Here is a 17,796-nt window from a genome sequence, read left to right as displayed (position 1 = left end):
CTCAGCTCACTGCAACCACCACCTCCTGGGTCCAAGCGATTCTTCCGCCTCAGCCTCCGGAGAAGCTGGGATTACAGGCACCCGCCACCATGCTCGACTAATGTTTTTGTATTTTTAGTAGAGATGGGGTTTCATCATGTTGGCCAGGCTGGTCTCAAACTCCTGACCTCAGGTGATCCACCCGCCTCGGCCTCCCAAAGTGCAGAGATTACAGGCGTGAGCCACCAAGCCCCACCATAAAGCTCTTAACATAGTACCTGGTACATCTTTCAAACTCAGAATTTTTGAAACGAAACACATTTTTTTTAATGTTAAGTATTTCATCTTACTGACTTTAGTCTCTTGAGGCTTTAAAAAATTTACATCAGCTGAACGCAGTGGCTCACACCTGTAATCCCAGCACTTTGAGAGGCCAAGGCAAATGGATCACCTGAGGTCAGGGGTTCAAGAGCAGCCTGGCCAACATGGTGAAACCCCGTCTCCACTAAAAATACAGAAATCAGCCGGACGTGGTGGCGCATCCCTGTAATCCCAGCTAGTAGGGAGGCTGAGGCAGGAGAATCGCTTGAACTGGGAAGCAGAAGTTGCAGTGAGCCAAGATCACACCACTGCACTTCAGCCTAGGCAACAGAGCGAGAATTTGTCTCAAAACAAAATTTGTATCATTCCTTTGGGGTTTGCATAGGGCTGGTAATGGGCTACTTACTAAGTTAAAAACAAATTCTTAAGTCTTTGAGAAAATACTTATGCTTTCAGCTCTTCCCCAACCTCTCCAATGAAGCAAATAGAAATATAAAAAGGTCTAACTCTGTAAACTCTTAAAAAGTGCCCATAGAAAGCTCACTACCTGAAACCAGCAGTTGTCCTAAGTTGACCATAACTCAATAGAATTAGAAATCAGTAACATGTTTTTGCTTTTCTTACAGGGAAAGACAGATTGAGTTTTAGCATGGAGTTAATCAAATAAATCTGTAGTGGAGGAAATACAATTTCTCCTCAAGCCTCACAAGTTCATAGTTGGGACAGATTCCTATAACAAAAGACAGATTAACAAGAGAAAAACAAGTAATTTTATTTATATATGCAGTGTACATCACACAGGAGAAAACTCAATGAAAAGGTAAAACACAAGTAGTGGCTTACAACTGTGGATTATATAGCATCTTCCACAAAGAATACATTTCAGAGAAGTGTGACAAGACAAAGGAAAGCAGTTTTAGGCTTCCAGAGGCAGAAACTGTGGGAAGGTAAACATATGGCAAGAAACTAACAGTAAGGTTTGCTTGTAGATTCCTCTGGTACTGTCTCAGCTGATTAGAGCCATCTTCTCATCTTGATATCAGGAAAGCATCTTTCTCAAAGAAGTCTGTATGGCTTGCTACAGGTAGGAAAGGACAGTTAAGATAGCCATTTCTGCAACTACTGTTTCTCAAGTACCTTTAGCTTGAAATAATCAGTATGCCAAATCAGCATATTTGGGGGTGGCATGTTCAAATTTCCTTCAGATCAAAAGAATAGAAAGGTCAGAATCTGGCCCTTATACAGTAACTGCATGACAGATGTTGCACTTGAAACAATGATCCTCAGAGGAACAGCTATAAATGTGCAAAAATAATTAAAACAAGATTCCAAAATCATGCCATAAACGAAAACAAATTTCAGTTGGACTAAGCATCTACATGTTAAAAACAAAAATTTTTTAACTTTTGGAAGGCTGAATAAGACTACTTTTATGACATTTCCTATACAAAAACCAGAAAAAGCAAATCATTATGAAAGATTGGTAAGATTACATTAAAATTTAAAAATTCAAGATTTCATAACCAAAATATGAAGACAAACCAGACTAAAAAAGATAGTTGAAACATACATAACAGATTATTAGTATTCAAAATATGTAATATCTAAAAACTGACAAGTAAAAAAACAAGAAAGAAAAATGAGTAAAAATGCCTGTAATCCCAGTGCTTTAGGAGGCGGCAAGATGGGAGGATTGTTTGAGTCCAGGTTTAAGGTTACAGTGAGCTATGATCCTGCCACCACACTTCAGTCTGAGCAATAAAGTGAGATCTTGTCTCTTAAAAAAAAAAAAAAAAGGAGCAAAAGATATGGCCTCAGAAATCACACACTGCACTTGCTCAATATCCTGGTAGTTAGAAAAGTCAGCACTGTAAAATGCAGGAGAAGGCTATACGGGGGCATGAACACCAGGAGGCCAGGGATCACTGGTGCCATCTGGAGGCTGGCTACCACATACATAAAACAATATTTTATAGCGCTTTTAAAAAATATATTTGTATTAAAAATATAAAAGCACACGCTAGAATATATGCTACCTCTAGAGTTTATCTCTGGGGACTCTAGGGAGGGAGGAAGGGGACAGGATCAAAGAAGTAACAAAACGAACTTCAAATGTATCTAATATTTGCAATTACATATATATGTGTGTCTGAAGAAAATATAGCCAAATCATAACATTTATTACATCTGCATGGTAGAAATACATGGATTTTCTTGAACTCATTTACCTCTCCTATATCTTTGAAATATGTCAGTAAAAAGTTTTAAGGTAATGAATCCAAAAAAATGGAAATAAAATGTGCTTTTAATAAGAGTTTATTTTTACACATTTTAAAAACTGCAATTTTCAGGACATGTAAGAATATTTTTCTAATAGTGAAACAAGCATATTTCAGGACATGTAAGAATATTTTTCTAATACTGAAATAAGCATTTTGGTACAGAAATCACACCCTGTGTGTGATCTTTAACTAAAAAAACTAATCAACAACTATGACCTAATATGTTAAACAAAACTATTCTTTGCCCATCCATCTGTCCCCTCTCATAGCTCCATTGCTGGGCGTTAGAATATAGTTCTGTACATATCTCCATATCTACAAAGAATTAAGATGTCATATCAAAGACGTCCAGAAGTTATATATGGTGGAGAATTAGTTGGCTTAATTGTTGACACACAACACAAAACACCAAAAGGAACATAATATACAAGACGCAAAATAGAACACTGTCACTAAGGTCAAATAATACAAAAAAAAAAAAAAATCACATCATTTACATTTGATGCATTGCAAACAAAGTAACTTTTTTATTTTTATTTTTTTTTTGAGGCGGAGTCTCGCTCTGTTGCCCGGACTGGAGTGCAGTGGCCGGATCTCAGCTCACTGCAAGCTCCGCCTCCCGGGTTTACGCCATTCTCGTAGCTCAGCCTCCCGAGTAGCTGGGACTATAGGCACCCGCCACCTCGCCCCGCTAGTTTTTGTATTTTTAGTAGAGACGGAGTTTCACCGTGTTAGCCAGGATGGTCTCGATCTCCTGACCTTGTGATCCGCCCGTCTCGGCCTCCCAAAGTGCTGGGATTACATGCTTGAGCCACCGCGCCCGGCACAAAGTAACTTCTTTATTATGTACACAACTTGCAAAGCTCAAAAAGTAATAGCACAGAGCCATAAATCTGGTAAGGCACCTTAAAAATAGCCATCAAACATATACAAATATCAAATACAAACACAGTTAAACTGCAAAAGCAGTAACCACAGAAATAAATAGGGAAAAAATATGCATTCTTTCTAGACAGTCTCCTTTTTCTGAAGTCTTTAAAAAAAAAAATAAGTACAAAAAATATTTATCATATATTTTAAAACCTATCATCAAAGTCCAAATCTCTGTAAAAAAAGAATGTTTTTCTTCAAGTCAATAAAGTTCAGATTCATACATTTTCTAAAGAAACAATGACAGTCTTCATGCTAAATATAGGGAAAAAAAGCTTTTAATTATGTTTGTTAACTCTTTTATTCAACAAACATTCAATGAGTACTGTGTGAACCGGTTTTAGGTGCTGAGGATATAGAATAAAGACACAATCCTGAGCTGTAGACAACTTAGCCTAATGGAGCTGGATCCACCACTAGCAACCTTAAAGTTACCTCCCTTGGTCCTTAAGATGAAACGCAATTTCAAACTCTGCCATGCTTAGCATCTTGTTGCAAAACAAATAATGGTCTACCTAGTTTGCTAATGGTAGCACTGTGGCTCTATTAATATTAACCATCTATTGATGAAGTTAACTTTCATAAAGGACTCTATGAAAGTTCAGAGGCATAAAGTATTTAAGGACAAACAAGTACTGGTCCGCAACAAAAACAGCATCGGTATTCTGCTTTCACAAAAGCCAAGAAAACCAAGAAAAATTTCATTCTGAGTATATACAGAACTCCTGGACAGAGGTCATTCTATACGTGTGGTACATGTACAAATATGACATAAGAAGTCTGAATGATTGCAGTCATTATTAAACAACGAAGTATGCCAAATTAGTCATCAGGTTTCAAAGAATCATAGCCTTCTTTCAAAAGGTCTCGCCATGTTTTAAGGAATCGTGCATTTTCAGTACATTTGAAGGTAAGTTCTTCCACTTGAGCTGATACTGCAGATGTGGCTTCAAGAAGTTTGGTTAATGAAAAGGCTGCCTAAAACAAACAAAAAAGAACTCAGATATAATTTTATTTTTAAAATTCTCATCTCATTTTATAAGTAGTCTAAAAATAGCTTAAGGCTTTGAATCCAATGCCCATGTTATTTTCTTTAAAAGTAATCAATTTTCAAACTAAAGCACTGGCTCTTTCAGGGAACCTAAAAAAATTATTTAATATTGAGTAGACTTTGAAGAAATAGGTCTGCTAGAAATATATCCGTTATGTCTGGGACATGACAAATCAGTATTTTTTTTTTTTTTTTTTTTTGAGATGGAGTTTGGTTCTTGTTTCCCGGGCTGGAACGCAATGGCGTGATCTCGGTTCACTGCAACCTCCGCCTCCCGGGTTCAAGCGATTCTCCTGCCTCAGCCTCCTGAGTAGCTGGGATTACAGGCACGCGCCACAACACCCGGCTAATTTTGTATTTTTAGTAAAAACAAGGTTTCTCCATGTTGATCAAGCTGGTCTCGAATCCTGACCTCAGTGAGCCGCCGGCCTCGGCCTCCCAAAGTGCTGGGATTACAGGCGTGAGCCACAGCGCTTGGTCCAGTATTGTTGTTTTCTATGAAAATACACTGGAGTCTCAGCTCAACAAGATAACTTGGACCCCTTGACACTAACTGCCAGAAGTATCTGAGGGATTTCATCATAAATAATTCTTACTGCTACTTGGGTAACATGGGCATTGACCTGTGAACACTTCAAACAATGAAAATGTATAGATCAAAGAACAGAAACTGAGCTCTGACAAATAACATCAAAAAATCACACACAGATGCAGAAAACACTCAGCTCCTGGTGGAAAATTCACTTTTCAGCCAAACGTTTTCTTCACCGATGATATAAAATAAAACATTCTTCCTAAATAACACATTAGCACTTCATTCTACATATTTACTTGCAATCAGTTTGTTTTGCAAAAATAAAAGCTGGATAAGCACTTTAGTCATCCTTAAAAAAATACTTGCGGAAGCAATGAGATAATCTGGTTCATCCCCTAGTTTCCAATCTGCAGGAAAGGTCAGGCCACAGAACTCTCCCAGAAGATTACACCCTACATACCTCATTCCACTTGACCCACTCAAGAGAACATAAAACTCCCCTTCCCTGTCTTCTCCCCTCCAGTGGTGTGTGAGTTAGGGTTGGCAGGTGCGGTGCTAGTTTCTGGGGATTCGAGATTTAATAGACACTATCCTAAGTACGCATTCTAGCAATCATACAAAGGGAGGAGTCCTGAACTAAACCGTCAATGAAGCCAATCCACGTGACCTAAACCCTTCAAGCTGAGTCCAGCGCTAAGCAGACCTGGGGCAGACAATGGCATTATCAGCTGTCCCTGGGCAAGTAGCCAACTAGAACAGCAGGCTCTAAGTCCCATGGAAAGAAATCACAGCCTGATCCTAAGCACCCACAGACAGCCAGCAAACCCATGCAGTGAAAAGTATTCTCCGATGGGAGAAGAGGAGGCAAAGAAGGCCAGCAACAGGCAGCACAGAGCTGCGTGGCTTCGGGTTACTGCAGATGATTGAAACCAGAAGGCGAGACAAAAAGAAACCAGTAAGGGGTGGGGCGGGAGGAGGGATAACCCCTTAAGGCTCCGCACCACCAAATCTAAAGGGGGAACCCTCAGAGAGGGGTAGCACTTCAGCTGCTGGCATCCTCCCGGCTTCCCGCACGCACGCTCTGGGGCGCAGAAGGGCCGGTCGTCGCGGGTCGTGGGGACTGGGGGACTCCCTAGCCGCGCGAGCCCCGCCGCCGCCGGTCTTCCCAGAGGCGCCGAGGGGGGACGCGGTCCCGACACCACACTCACATCTCCGATCTGCAGCTCCACTTCCTCCAGCGGGTCCACCGTTCGGCCGCTGCTCCTGCTCGGCACTGGCCAGCCCAAACTCACTGGGCCGCCCGGGGAAGATGCTGCAGAGGCGTCTGAAGAGGAGGGAGAAGAGGGAGGCGGCGGTGGCGGCGGCGAAGACACCTGCAACTGCTCAGCGTCTGCCATGGGGAAGAGCTGGGACCGCGGAATCCGACCCGAGCAGCCGAACCGACACCAACTGTCTTTTAACCACTCGCGCCCAAAGCCGAGAGGCTCCGCCTCTTAGCGCCAGAAATCCCGCCCCGTCTCCTCGTGGGTCTCAGCCCTGGACCACAAAGACTTTTCATTTTTCGGGACAGCCAATCATATGAGTCAGTTCACCTTAGGCCTCTCACGGCTCCTGCGCGAGCCTCCAGTGGGGCTCCAAGGGCGCGCGTACAGAAGACTACACCTCCCAGGAAGCCGTGCGCGTCGCCCCGCCTTCTACTGCCTTTCACTGCGCGTGTGTTGTGCTGTGGGATTCGTGGACCCCTCTGACCGCGCTCTGGCTGTTTCACCGTGCCCCGGCTGGGACTTGGAGTCCCTTATCTTTCCCTGGTTTGGTACATGACCCGGAAGCCTCGGCTGGCCGCCGCGTCATCCATGGCGCCGGCGCAGAGCGAGAAGGAGGCGGGAACGCAGTGAAGCAAGAGCGGTCAGCAGAGCGGGGAGGCGAACTGCAGCAGAGTTCTTGCTTTCCGGCAGGTGATGGCGCCCCCCGCGGCCTAGAGGTCCAGCGCCTGCCGCGAGGAGCGGACAGTCCTGTTGTGTCCGACCAAGAGTCCTGGTGACTTTGAACATGCTGTTGCCGCTAGCCAAGCTGTCCTGCCCGGGTGAGAGGAAATGGGCGGTGGGGATAAGTGGAGGAGTTAGGGCAAAAGGGACAAGGCCGGTCCTGGGGGCTGTAGGCACCTCTTGCCCCTTCTCTCATCAGCTTTCTCAGGCTATCTAGGGCAAAGGTTACGCTCTGTCAGCCTGGTGGTGGACCCTGGCTTCCTCCCTCTGGGGTTGCCCCAGTTGAAAGAATTAATATCTAGGCTAAAGGTCAAGGGCAGGGAAAACTTGTCAACACGTCCTCCGCACCACCACCACCTGTCGACACAGACACACCTCGGTGGACCCCTGAATCCTGAATCCTGGTTCTAATCCTCAAATCTTTGTTGGAAATGGGAAAAAAAATCGTATTTGCCCGGTTTTTCTCCCTGTCCTGACCTGACTTTCGTCTTCGCAGCCGTCCTAGTTCAGTGTAAAGAAATTGAAGTCTGATCTGTCACATCATGGTTAGCATTCATATGTTGACCAAGTCTCCTGATCTCCTGAGTGTATCTGGAACCAGGAATTTTTCTGCGTTGTCTAAAATTAACTTTAAGGGCTGGGCGCGGTGGCTCACGCCTGTAATCCCAGGACTCTGGGAAGCCGAGGCGGGTGGATCACCTGAGGTCAGGAGTTCGAGACCAGCCTGGCCAACATTTTGAAACCCCATCTCTACTAAAAATACAACAATTAGCTGGGCGCGGTGGCCCACGCCTGTAATCCCAGCTACTCAGGAGGCTGAGGTAGGAGAATCACTTGAACCCGGAGGTGGAGGTTGCAATGAGCTGAGATCGCACTACTGCACTCCAGCCTGGGTGACAGAGCCAGACTCTGTCTCAAAAAAATAAAATAAAATTAACTCTAAGGGACTTATCGTGTTATGGGTATTCTTTGAACCATCATGACAGATGAAGTTGGATGGTCTTTTTAAAGTTTTACTTAAATTTTTGTTGTTGTCGTTAATTCAAACAGAAAAGTTCCCGAAAGGATCTCATATTCTGTCATAACTGGCTTAATTTTTTAAAAATCTTTACTTAAGCTTTGGTGGTAGAATAAATATAAATATTACAAATTCAAGGATATTCTTATGAAATTTCATGAAAGTAGAATTTTGTTAAATTTGGCTTCCATATATTAAGAAATTAGAACTTTGTTTAAATTTCATGTCACCCATGCATTTTTTGCTGCACTTAATGTATGGATAAGATGGTGTTTGGAACATTAGTCAGGTGCTATCTGCTTTAGAGCCTAATTTAGGTGCAGTCAGCCTTGAGCCCAGTGCTAACCAAATTCCACTACCATTTCTATTTTCTTTGGATGGCAATTCATTGCCATTTTCATAGCCTGCTGGCATGAAAGAGGTAGACACCAATGTGCCAGCAGTGTGACTTTGATATGGTGATGCTATGAGTTCAGTGGACTTTGTGACCTCTCTTCTCAACCAAGGAGACTGAATATTTAAGTCTCTAAAGTGAGATATCAGATGTGTTTTCAGAAAAGGGGTAAAGGTTGTGACTTTTTCTTCCAATCCTTTGGAGAAATTCAGACTACACAGTTCCAAATATTCTCAAGAAAATCAGTAGCTATACAGGCAGTAGAAATACAGTTTGTCATATGTCAATCATCAGTTTTCAGAAGTAAATAACTTCTATACACTAAACTGCAATGCATTGAAAACTAAATATTTTAAATATTATAGTGTATTTGAACTCTTGAACTGAGTTCTAGAATATCTTTATGTATTTAATATACTTTTTTTTTCAAAACTTAGAATAGGTGAATAGTTATCTAAGGCTTAAAAAGTGTTCCCAATATTATAGATTTTGTTTGTTTGTTTTTTGGGTTTTTTTGAGACAGTCTTGCTCTGTTGCTCAGGCTGCAGTGCAGTGATGTAATCTCAGCTCACTGCAACCTCTGCCTCCCGGGTTCAAGTGATTCTCGTGCCTGAGCCTCCCTAGTACCTGGGATCACAAGCGCCTACCACCATGCCTGGCTAATTTTGTATTTTTGGTAGAGACGGGGTTTTGCCATGTTGGCCAGGCTGGTCTCAAATTCCTGGCCCCAAGTGATCCTCCTAACTCAGCCTCCCAAATGCTGGGATTATAGGCATGAGCTACCACGTCTGGCCCCAATGCTATAGTTTTTAGTATGCGTAAGTAAATTCATTTCTTTGCCACTTTTTAAAAAGATGACCAAACATTTTTATTGTCTAAAAGATTTGCCTTTCCACAGAAAATGACTCTGAAAAGCATCAATCTTTTATGGTAGCATGTGTCAATCATAAATGAATGCTCTAGTGAAGGAAAGTACAAAAATGACTATCTAATATTTAGTCAACAAATATGTATACCTAACATTAGGTTTCCACGTACAACAAGGTCAATGCTTTTGGAGCGTGCTATCTGCTGGAGAATACAGACAACTAAAGACATTTATATTTTTACCCTTTTTTGGTCACGTAAATGGTTTAAATTTTTAGTCTAGTGATATTATAACTTTTTAGATTTTTATCATTCTTAGAAAATAACTTTGAAAATCCTAGATTCTAAAAAAAAAAATTACCTGTTTTCTTCATAACATTTTTGTGTGTGGCTATAAATGTTCTTTTTTATAACAGCTTTAATAAACTTTAATAAGATATGTCACAAACCGTACAATATATACTATTTAAAGTGTACAATTCAGTGGTTTTTAGTATAGTCAGAGTTGTGTAACCATCACTGCAGTCTATTTTAGAACATTTTCATCACTCCAAAGAGAAACTCTGTATTCACTCCCAACCCCTTCCAGCCTTAGACAACAGTTAATCTACTTTCTGTCTCTATAGACTAGCCTATTCTGAATATTTCGTATACATGGAAGTACATACTATGTTGTCTTTTTGTGACTGGCTTCCTTCACATAACATATTGTTTTCAGAGTTCTTCTATGTGTTAGCATATATCAGTATTCAATTTCTTCTTATTGCTAAATATTTCATTATTTGGATATATCACTTCTTACCATTTATTGATTGACATTTGGGTTGTTTCTACTTTTGGGCTGTTATAAATAATTCAGCTATTGGCCAGCTGTGGTGGCTCACACCTGTAATCCCAGCACTTTGGGAGGCTGAGACAGGCAGATTGCTCGAGCCTAGGATTTCGAGACTAGCCTACACAACGCAGTGAGACTGCTTGTCTACAAAAAAATAGAAACTATTAGCCAGGCATGGTGGTGTGCACCTGTAGCCCTAGCAACTCAGGAGGCTGAGGTGGGAGGATCACTTAAGCCTGGAAAGTCAAGGCTTCAGTAAGCCATGATCACATCACTGCGTTCCAGGTGACAGAGTGAGACCCTGTCTCAAAAAAAAAAAATGAAAAATAAAAAGTTCAGCTAGGAACATTCATGTGCAAGTTTTTGTGTGGAAGTATGTTTTCATTATCTTAGGGATAGACTTAGGAATGGGTCATATGAAAACTCCATGTTTAACCTTTTGAGGAACTGCCAGATTGTTTTTCAAAGAGACTGCATCATTTTTACATTCCCCCAGGAGTATATGAGGGTTCCAGTTTTTCCACATCCAATGGGTTCTCCTTGCCCACTACCCAGACAGAGCCAATTTATCAAAACAGGATAATTAGAATAGAGAAGGAGTTTAATTCACACAGAGGCGGCTATACAAGAGACCACAGTTTTATTATTACTCAAATCAGTCTCCCCGAAAACTTGGAAACTGGGGATTTTAAGGATAATTTGATGGGGGGGGGGTCAGAAAATGGAGAGTGCCAATTGGTCAGATCAGAGATGAAATCATAGGGAGATGAGTTTGTCCTCTTGGACTGAGTCAGTTCCGGAGTGGGAGCCACACGACCAGATGAGCCAGTTCATCGATCTGGGTGGTGCCAGCTGATCCATCAAGTGCAGGATCTGCAAAATATCTCAAGTAGTGATCCTAGATTTTACAATAGTGATGTTATCGCCGGGAGCACTTTGGGAAGGTTCACAATCTTGCCACCTCCAGCTGCATGACTCTTAAACCATAATTTCTAATCTTGTAGCTATTTTGTTAGTCCTGCAAAGACAGTCTGGTCCCCAGGAAGGAAGGGGGTTTGTCCTGGGAAAGGGCTGTGATTGTCTTTGTTTCAAAATTAAACTATAAACTCCCAAAGTTAATTCAGCCTACTCCCAGGAATGAACAAGGACTACTTGGAGGTTAGAAGCAAGATGGAGTCAGTTAGGTCAGATCTCTTTCACTGTAATAATTTTATCTGTTATAAGTTTTGCAAAGGTGGTTTTATTATTACTTGTCTTCTTGACTATAGCCATGCTAGTGGATATAAAGTAGTATCTCATGTGGCTTTGGTTTGCATTTCCTTGATGGCTAATGCTGCTGAGCATCTTTTCATGTACTTATTGACCATCTGTATATCATTTTTGAACAAATGTCTATTCAGATCCTTTGCCCACTTTTTAATTGGGTTATTTGTCTTTTTATTACTAGATATAGGAGTTCTTTATGTATTCTAAATATAAGTCCATTATCAGATATATGATTTGAAAATATTTTCTCCCATTCTATGGGCTATCTTTTCACTTTCTTGATGGTATCCTTTGGCGCACAACAGGTTTTAATTTTGATGAAGTGCAATTTGACTGTATTTTTTGTTGTTGCTTGTGTTTTTGGTTGTTCTATCAAAGAAACCATTGCCTAGCCCAAGTGTTGATGAAAAAGCCAAACTCTGTAAACTATTTGAAGAGATTAATTCTGAGCCAAATGTGAGGACCATGACCCATTATACAGCCTCAGGCGGTCCTGAGAACATGTTCCCAAGGTGGTTGGGTTACAGCTTGATTTTATACATTTTAGGGAGAGAAGTTACAGGCAAAGACATTGTCAATACGTGTAAGGTTTACATTGGCTTGGCCTGGAAAGGCAGGACATCTCAAAGTTCACGAATTTGTGTTGGGCCACATTTAAAGGTATTCTGGGCAACATGCTGCCCATGGGCTCCAGGTTGGACAAGCTTGCCTTAAAAGGTATCAGACTCTTAGTTAAATCTCTTCTAGATCAGGAAAAGGCCTAGAAAGGGAAGAGAATTCTCCACAGAATGTAAATTTTCCTCACAAGAGACAGCTTTACAGGGCCAATCCAAAAATTATGTCCAAGAAATATATTTTGGGGTACAATACTTTGATTTCCTCTAGGGCCTGTTGTCATGTGATGTTATACCAGAGTCAGGTTGGAGTTGGTATCTTATTGCTACCAAGAGTCTGTTCTGTCAGTCTTAGGATTTTGATATTAATGTTAATGATGGTCAGTTATGTCTGAACTCCAAAAGGGAGAGGGTATAATGAGGCATGTCTGACCCCCCACTTACCATCATGGCATGAACTACTTTTTTGGGTTTCTTTGGAATCCCCTTGGCCAAGAGGAGAGTCCATTCAGTTGGTTTAGGGGCTTAGAATTTTATTTTTGGTTTACACAAGGTCACAAAGATTTGCACTCATGTCTTCAAAAAGTTTTATGGTTTTAGCTCTTATATTTGGGTTTGATCTTTCTTATCACCATAATCTTTTTTTCAACTTTTAACCTTAAAATAGTTTTAGATTTACAGATGAGTTGCAAAGATAGTACTGAGTTCCCATATGCCGTTTGCTGAGCTTAATGTCTTATATAACCATAGTATATTTATCAAAACTAAAAAATTAACATTGATGAAATAAAGTTAATTAAACTACAGATTTTATTCAGATCTTCTTTTTCTGGTCCAGGATCTAGTCCAGGGCACAAGGTTGCCTTTAGTTGGCAGGTCTCCATAGTCTACTTCAATTTGACAGTTCCTCTGTGTTTTCTTGTGTCCCAAGACCTTTACACTTTTGATATGTACTGGTCAAGCATTTTGTAGAATGTCCCTCAATCTGAGTTTGTCTAATGATTTCTCATGATTGGACTGAGGTTAAAGATTTTTGGGGATAAATACCACAGAGGTAAAGAACCCTTTTCACCATATCATATCAGGGGATACATGGTACCAATATGTCTTACTGCTGGTAGCATTAAACTTGATCACTTGCTTAAAGTGGTATCTGCCAAATTTCTCTACTGTAAAGTTAACATTTTTCACTTTCCATTCTCTGCTTGTTAAAAGCTACCCAGTAAGTTCATCCCACGCCACTCAAAGGGAGGAGAAAATATCACCATTTTATTTTTTATTTTATTTTTTTTTTTTGAGACAAAGTGCTTGTTGCCCAGGTTGGAGTACAGTGACGTGGTCCTAGCTCTCTGTAGCCTCGAATTACTGGGCTCAAGCGATCATCCTACCTCAGCCTCCTGAGTAGGTAGGACTGCAGGTGCATACCACCACACCTAGCTAATTTTTTTACTTTTTATTTTTTATTTCTGTAGAGAAGAGGTCTTGCTGTATTGCCTAGGCTGATCTTGAACTCCTGGCCTCATGCAGTCCTCCTGCCTTAGCTGAGATTTACAGTCATGAGCCACTGTGCCCAGCCCACCATAGTCTTCTATACTTTGAACTTTCCCTAATAAAATCTTCGGTCAAACAGAATTCATTTTGACATAGGGAGCAGAGTATACTTTTTTTCTGAATGGCTTTCTGGCTATCTCTGCACCATTTAATGAGTAACCATTTCTTCTCCCTAATTTGAAATGGTATCTTTATTATATACCATATATGTATGTGTACTATTTCTGAAGTCTTTATTCTTTTTTTCATTATTATTATTCTATCCCTTCTCCTGTAACAGACTTCTAATGAATATAGCTTCAAATATAGGTTTTTATATCTGTCAAGAGTGGTTTCATGGGAGGATTCTCTGTCTTTTTTTAATGATAGGGATGATGATCAAGGAGAACAGAGGTTGAGAAGGGAGTCAAAATTGAAGATCAGAAGGGAGGGGATCAGATGGAGGAATGTCTGTAAGACAACGGGAGAGAGAAGCCTCGTCATCCAGCTAGAAAGATTAACCCCAGTGGGGAAGAATATAGTCTGTTTCACTATATTCACTGAGTACAATCAATGGGAGGAAAGACATCTTTTCTGCTGTAAACTGAGATAATGAACAAAGTATGGGCACAAATACAGATTATATTAGAAGTTATTGCCAAGGAGTTGAGAAAATTCCCATCTAATTGCCTCTGTCTTTATGAGGTTTGATGCTAGGGTACCTGCCCTGGATAAGGGAAAGAAAAGGTAGAGTTGAAGGTTTGAGGACAGCAGAGAAGGTTCAGTGAACATTTTTGCAGATAAATATTTGCAAATTTCTGTTCATTTCCATAAAATACTTTTTGCTGACTCAAAAATGTACACATTTTTAAGGATATCAGAAGATACTGTGGCCAGGCACAGTGGCTCACGCCTATAATCCCAGCAATTTTAGAGGCTGAGGCAGGCAGATCACTTGAGGCCAGGAGTTCGAGACCAGCCTGGCCAACATGGCAAAACCCCATCTCTACTAAAAAAAAAAAAATTCAAAAATTACCTGGGTGTGGTGGTGCACACCCGTAGTCCCGGATATTCTGGAGGCTGAGGCGTGAGAATCGCTTGAAACCAGGTGGCAGAGGCTGTGGTGAGCCAAGATTGCACCCCTGCACACCAGCCTGGGTAACAGAGCAAGACTCTGTCAAAAAAAAAAAAAAAGCAGCAGCTGCAGCTACTGCCATATATGTAGGTCAACTTATTTTAAAAAGAACCTGACCATAAAACCAAGTTTGTGCTTAAAGCCATTGACCTACACAGTTACTATAGTATTACTCTCAAAGTGTTCAGCTTTCATGACTAATCCATAGTTAAGCCTGACATGAGCTAAATTGAATAAATTTGTTTATTAGTTTTAAAATATTTAAGATTTGAAAACATTGCTTTATGAGAAAAAGTTTTTCAAATTGTTCACCTAGGAAAGATTATGTCTAATTCACTATACTCATTTATATTTTTATTATAATATATATGAATATTTATAAATATTCACTTATATTTTTTCAGTCTACTGAGGAAAACTAATTTTAAGGAAGATAATAATTTTCGTAATTTTTGTGCAGCATATCAGTGCTTTCATGCCTTAAAAATTAAGAAAAATTATCTACCTCTGTGTGCTACAAGATGGTCTTCAACTTCTACTGTGCCTCGAATTACTACCCATTATACTATTTATCCCCGGGATAAGGACAAGAGATGGGAAGGTAAGTAATAATTTGTGTACAATTCCTGAGACTTTTCTGGATACTTTGTTTCATTTTGTGGAGGAGAGTATAATATTTTTCATAACTTAAAAACATCCAATAATATTTTATGGCTTTACCAAGTCACCATGCTGCATAATGCCACTTAAGTCAACAACTTGGCAACATTTATGATGGTAATCCCTTGACATTGTAATGGAGCTGAAAAATTCCTATCACCTAGTGACATCTTTTAGAACATAGCTTCCAGACCATTGTAGCTCAACACATTACTCAATTATTTGTGGTGAGTCTGATGTAAACAAACATACTCTACTGCCAGTTCTTTAAAAGTATACCATATACAATTATGTACAGTACATAATACATGATAATAAACAACTGTTACTGGTTTATGTATTTACTGTATTATACTTTTGTCATTATTTTAGAGTGTACTCTTACTTAATTTTTTAAAAAGTTAACTGTAAAACGGACACAGGTAGGTCCTTCAGGAGGTATTCTGGAAGAAGCTAACATTTGCATGGGAGATGACAGCCCATGCGTGTTACTGTCTTTGATGACCTTCCAGTGGGAGAAGATGTGGAGGTGGAAGATACTGATGATCCTGACCCTGTGTAGGCCTAACTAATGTGTGTGTTTGTGTCTTAATTATTATTATTATTTTTTTTTTTGAGACAGAGTCTCACTCTGTCATCCAGGCTGGAGTGCAGTAGCTCACTGCAAGCTCTGCCTCCCAGGTTCATGCTGTTCTCCTGCCTCAGCCTTCCATATAGCTGGGACTACAGGCGCCCGCCACCTTATCTGGCTAATGTTTTGTATTTTTAGTAGAGACGGGGTTTCACCATGTTAGCCAGGGTGGTCTCGATCTCCTGACCTTGTGATCCACCCACTTCGGCTTCCCAAAGTGCTGGGATGTATCTTAATTTTTAATAAAAGGGTTTAAAAGGTATGTGTTTAGTGGAGAAAGCTGTCCAGATAGGAGCTCATACTCTCTCAGGGGCTTGCCTTGATCCAGCTGCTTTTAAAGAACTCTTCCCAGACTGGAAAGAGAAGGGAGTATGAAAAATTGTGTTTTATACAAAGTCTAAAAAATTTTTAAATAGAAAAAAGCTTACAGAAAAATGATATAAAAACCATTTTTTGTACAGCTGTACAATGTGTTTGTGTTTTAGCTAAGTGTTATTACAAGAGAGCTGAAAAGTTTAAAACATTTACTTATAAAATAAAAACATTACTGTAAGCTAAGTTTAATTTATTGACAAAAATATTTTTATATAAATTGAGTGTGACCTAAGTGTATAGTGTTTATGAAGTCTATAGTAGTGTAATGTCCTTGTCCTTCACATTCTCACTGCTCACTCAGTCACTTACCAAGAGCAGCTTCCAGTCCTGTAAGTTCTATTCATGGTAAGTACCCTGTACAGATATACCATTTTTAAATCGTTTATACTGTGTTTTGTACTTTTCATACTGTATTTATAATGTATTTATATTTATACTGCATACGTTTTATACTGTATTTGGTACTTTTTCTGTGTTTAGATGTGTTTAGTTACATAAATACTACTATGTCACAGTTACCTACAGTATGCAGTATAGTCACATGCTATATAGCTTTGTAGCCTAGGAGTAACAGTCTATACCCTGTTGCCTAGGTGTATCATAGGCTATACAATCTAGTTTGTGTAAGTATACTCTATGAGGTTTGCAAAAGGGCAAAATTGCCTAATGATGCATTTCTCAGAAAGCACTTCTGTCATTAAGCTACTTGTGACTGTATTTTAGACAAGTAAATATTTGCTAAATGTGTAATAATAAATCTCAAAGCCAAGAATTAGTTTATGGAAACTGAAATAAAGTATATACTGGAATAGAACCTAAGAATATAATCATACTAATACAGTAATATGCTTAATATAATTATTGTGCAAAACACAGGGAGAATTTCCATAAATAATACTGTAAAGCACAGTGGGTATTTTTTAACTATCATGTGATTTATCATGTGATTATTGGGTCATATTAATCCCAGAATTTTTGTTTCTCCCAGGAGTGAACATGGAAAGGTTTGCAGAAGAAGCAGATGTTGTAATAGTTGGTGCAGGCCCTGCAGGGCTCTCTGCAGCTGTTCGTCTAAAACAGCTGGCTGCGGCACATGAAAAGGACATCCGTGTGTGTTTAGTGGAGAAAGCTGCCCAGATAGGAGCTCATACTCTCTCAGGGGCTTGCCTTGATCCAGCTGCTTTTAAAGAACTCTTCCCAGACTGGAAAGAGAAGGGAGTATGAAAAATTGTTTTTTATACAAAGTCTAATCTTTTGTAATTGTATTTCAGTAATTGTTCCCAAATTACTGGAATATAGAAAACCCTTTTCATGTAACTCTATCTTTTTTTTTTTTTTTTTTTTTGAGACAGAGTTTCACTCTTGCTGCCCAGGCTGGAGTGCAGTGG

The 17,796-nt window shown here is 40.0% G+C and overlaps 2 protein-coding genes across 3 annotated transcripts in view; one reads left to right on the top strand and one right to left on the bottom strand.

The window, feature by feature from the left end:
* Positions 1-3,288: 3,288 nt before the first annotated feature.
* On the bottom strand, positions 3,289-6,981 carry C3H4orf46 (chromosome 3 C4orf46 homolog). Its single transcript, XM_023228284.3, has 2 exons — positions 6,307-6,981; positions 3,289-4,490 (listed from the first exon to the last, which is right to left on the bottom strand). The coding sequence occupies exons 1-2, from the start codon at positions 6,493-6,495 to the stop codon at positions 4,335-4,337; spliced, it is 345 nt and encodes a 114-aa protein (XP_023084052.1). The 5' UTR covers positions 6,496-6,981; the 3' UTR covers positions 3,289-4,334.
* Positions 6,824-17,796, top strand: part of ETFDH (electron transfer flavoprotein dehydrogenase) — a 35,528-nt gene continuing 24,555 nt past the window's right edge. The window contains exons 1-3 of one of the 2 annotated variants that reach the window (XM_023228248.3): positions 6,824-7,181; positions 15,203-15,343; positions 17,397-17,626. In XM_023228248.3, the coding sequence (XP_023084016.1) occupies positions 7,148-7,181; positions 15,203-15,343; positions 17,397-17,626 (405 nt within the window). In that variant the 5' untranslated portion in view covers positions 6,824-7,147. Of the gene's footprint in view, positions 7,182-15,202; positions 15,344-16,260; positions 16,403-17,396; positions 17,627-17,796 lie in introns of those variants that run through there. The other variant, XM_023228258.2, reaches the window with a different exon arrangement.

Source organism: Piliocolobus tephrosceles, chromosome 3, assembly GCF_002776525.5.
Source record: "Piliocolobus tephrosceles isolate RC106 chromosome 3, ASM277652v3, whole genome shotgun sequence".
Taxonomy (NCBI): domain Eukaryota; kingdom Metazoa; phylum Chordata; class Mammalia; order Primates; family Cercopithecidae; genus Piliocolobus; species Piliocolobus tephrosceles.
This window is presented reverse-complemented; position numbering and strand designations above follow the sequence as displayed.

Bases quoted from the DNA above. Each gene is read 5' to 3' on its own strand.
- C3H4orf46 (XM_023228284.3), bottom strand. From the start codon at position 6,495: ATGGCAGACGCTGAGCAGTTGCAGGTGTCTTCGCCGCCGCCACCGCCG. The intron at 4,491-6,306 runs GTGAGTGTGGTG...TGTTTGTTTTAG, and splicing joins TGGAGCTGCAGATCGGAGAT to GCAGCCTTTTCATTAACCAA.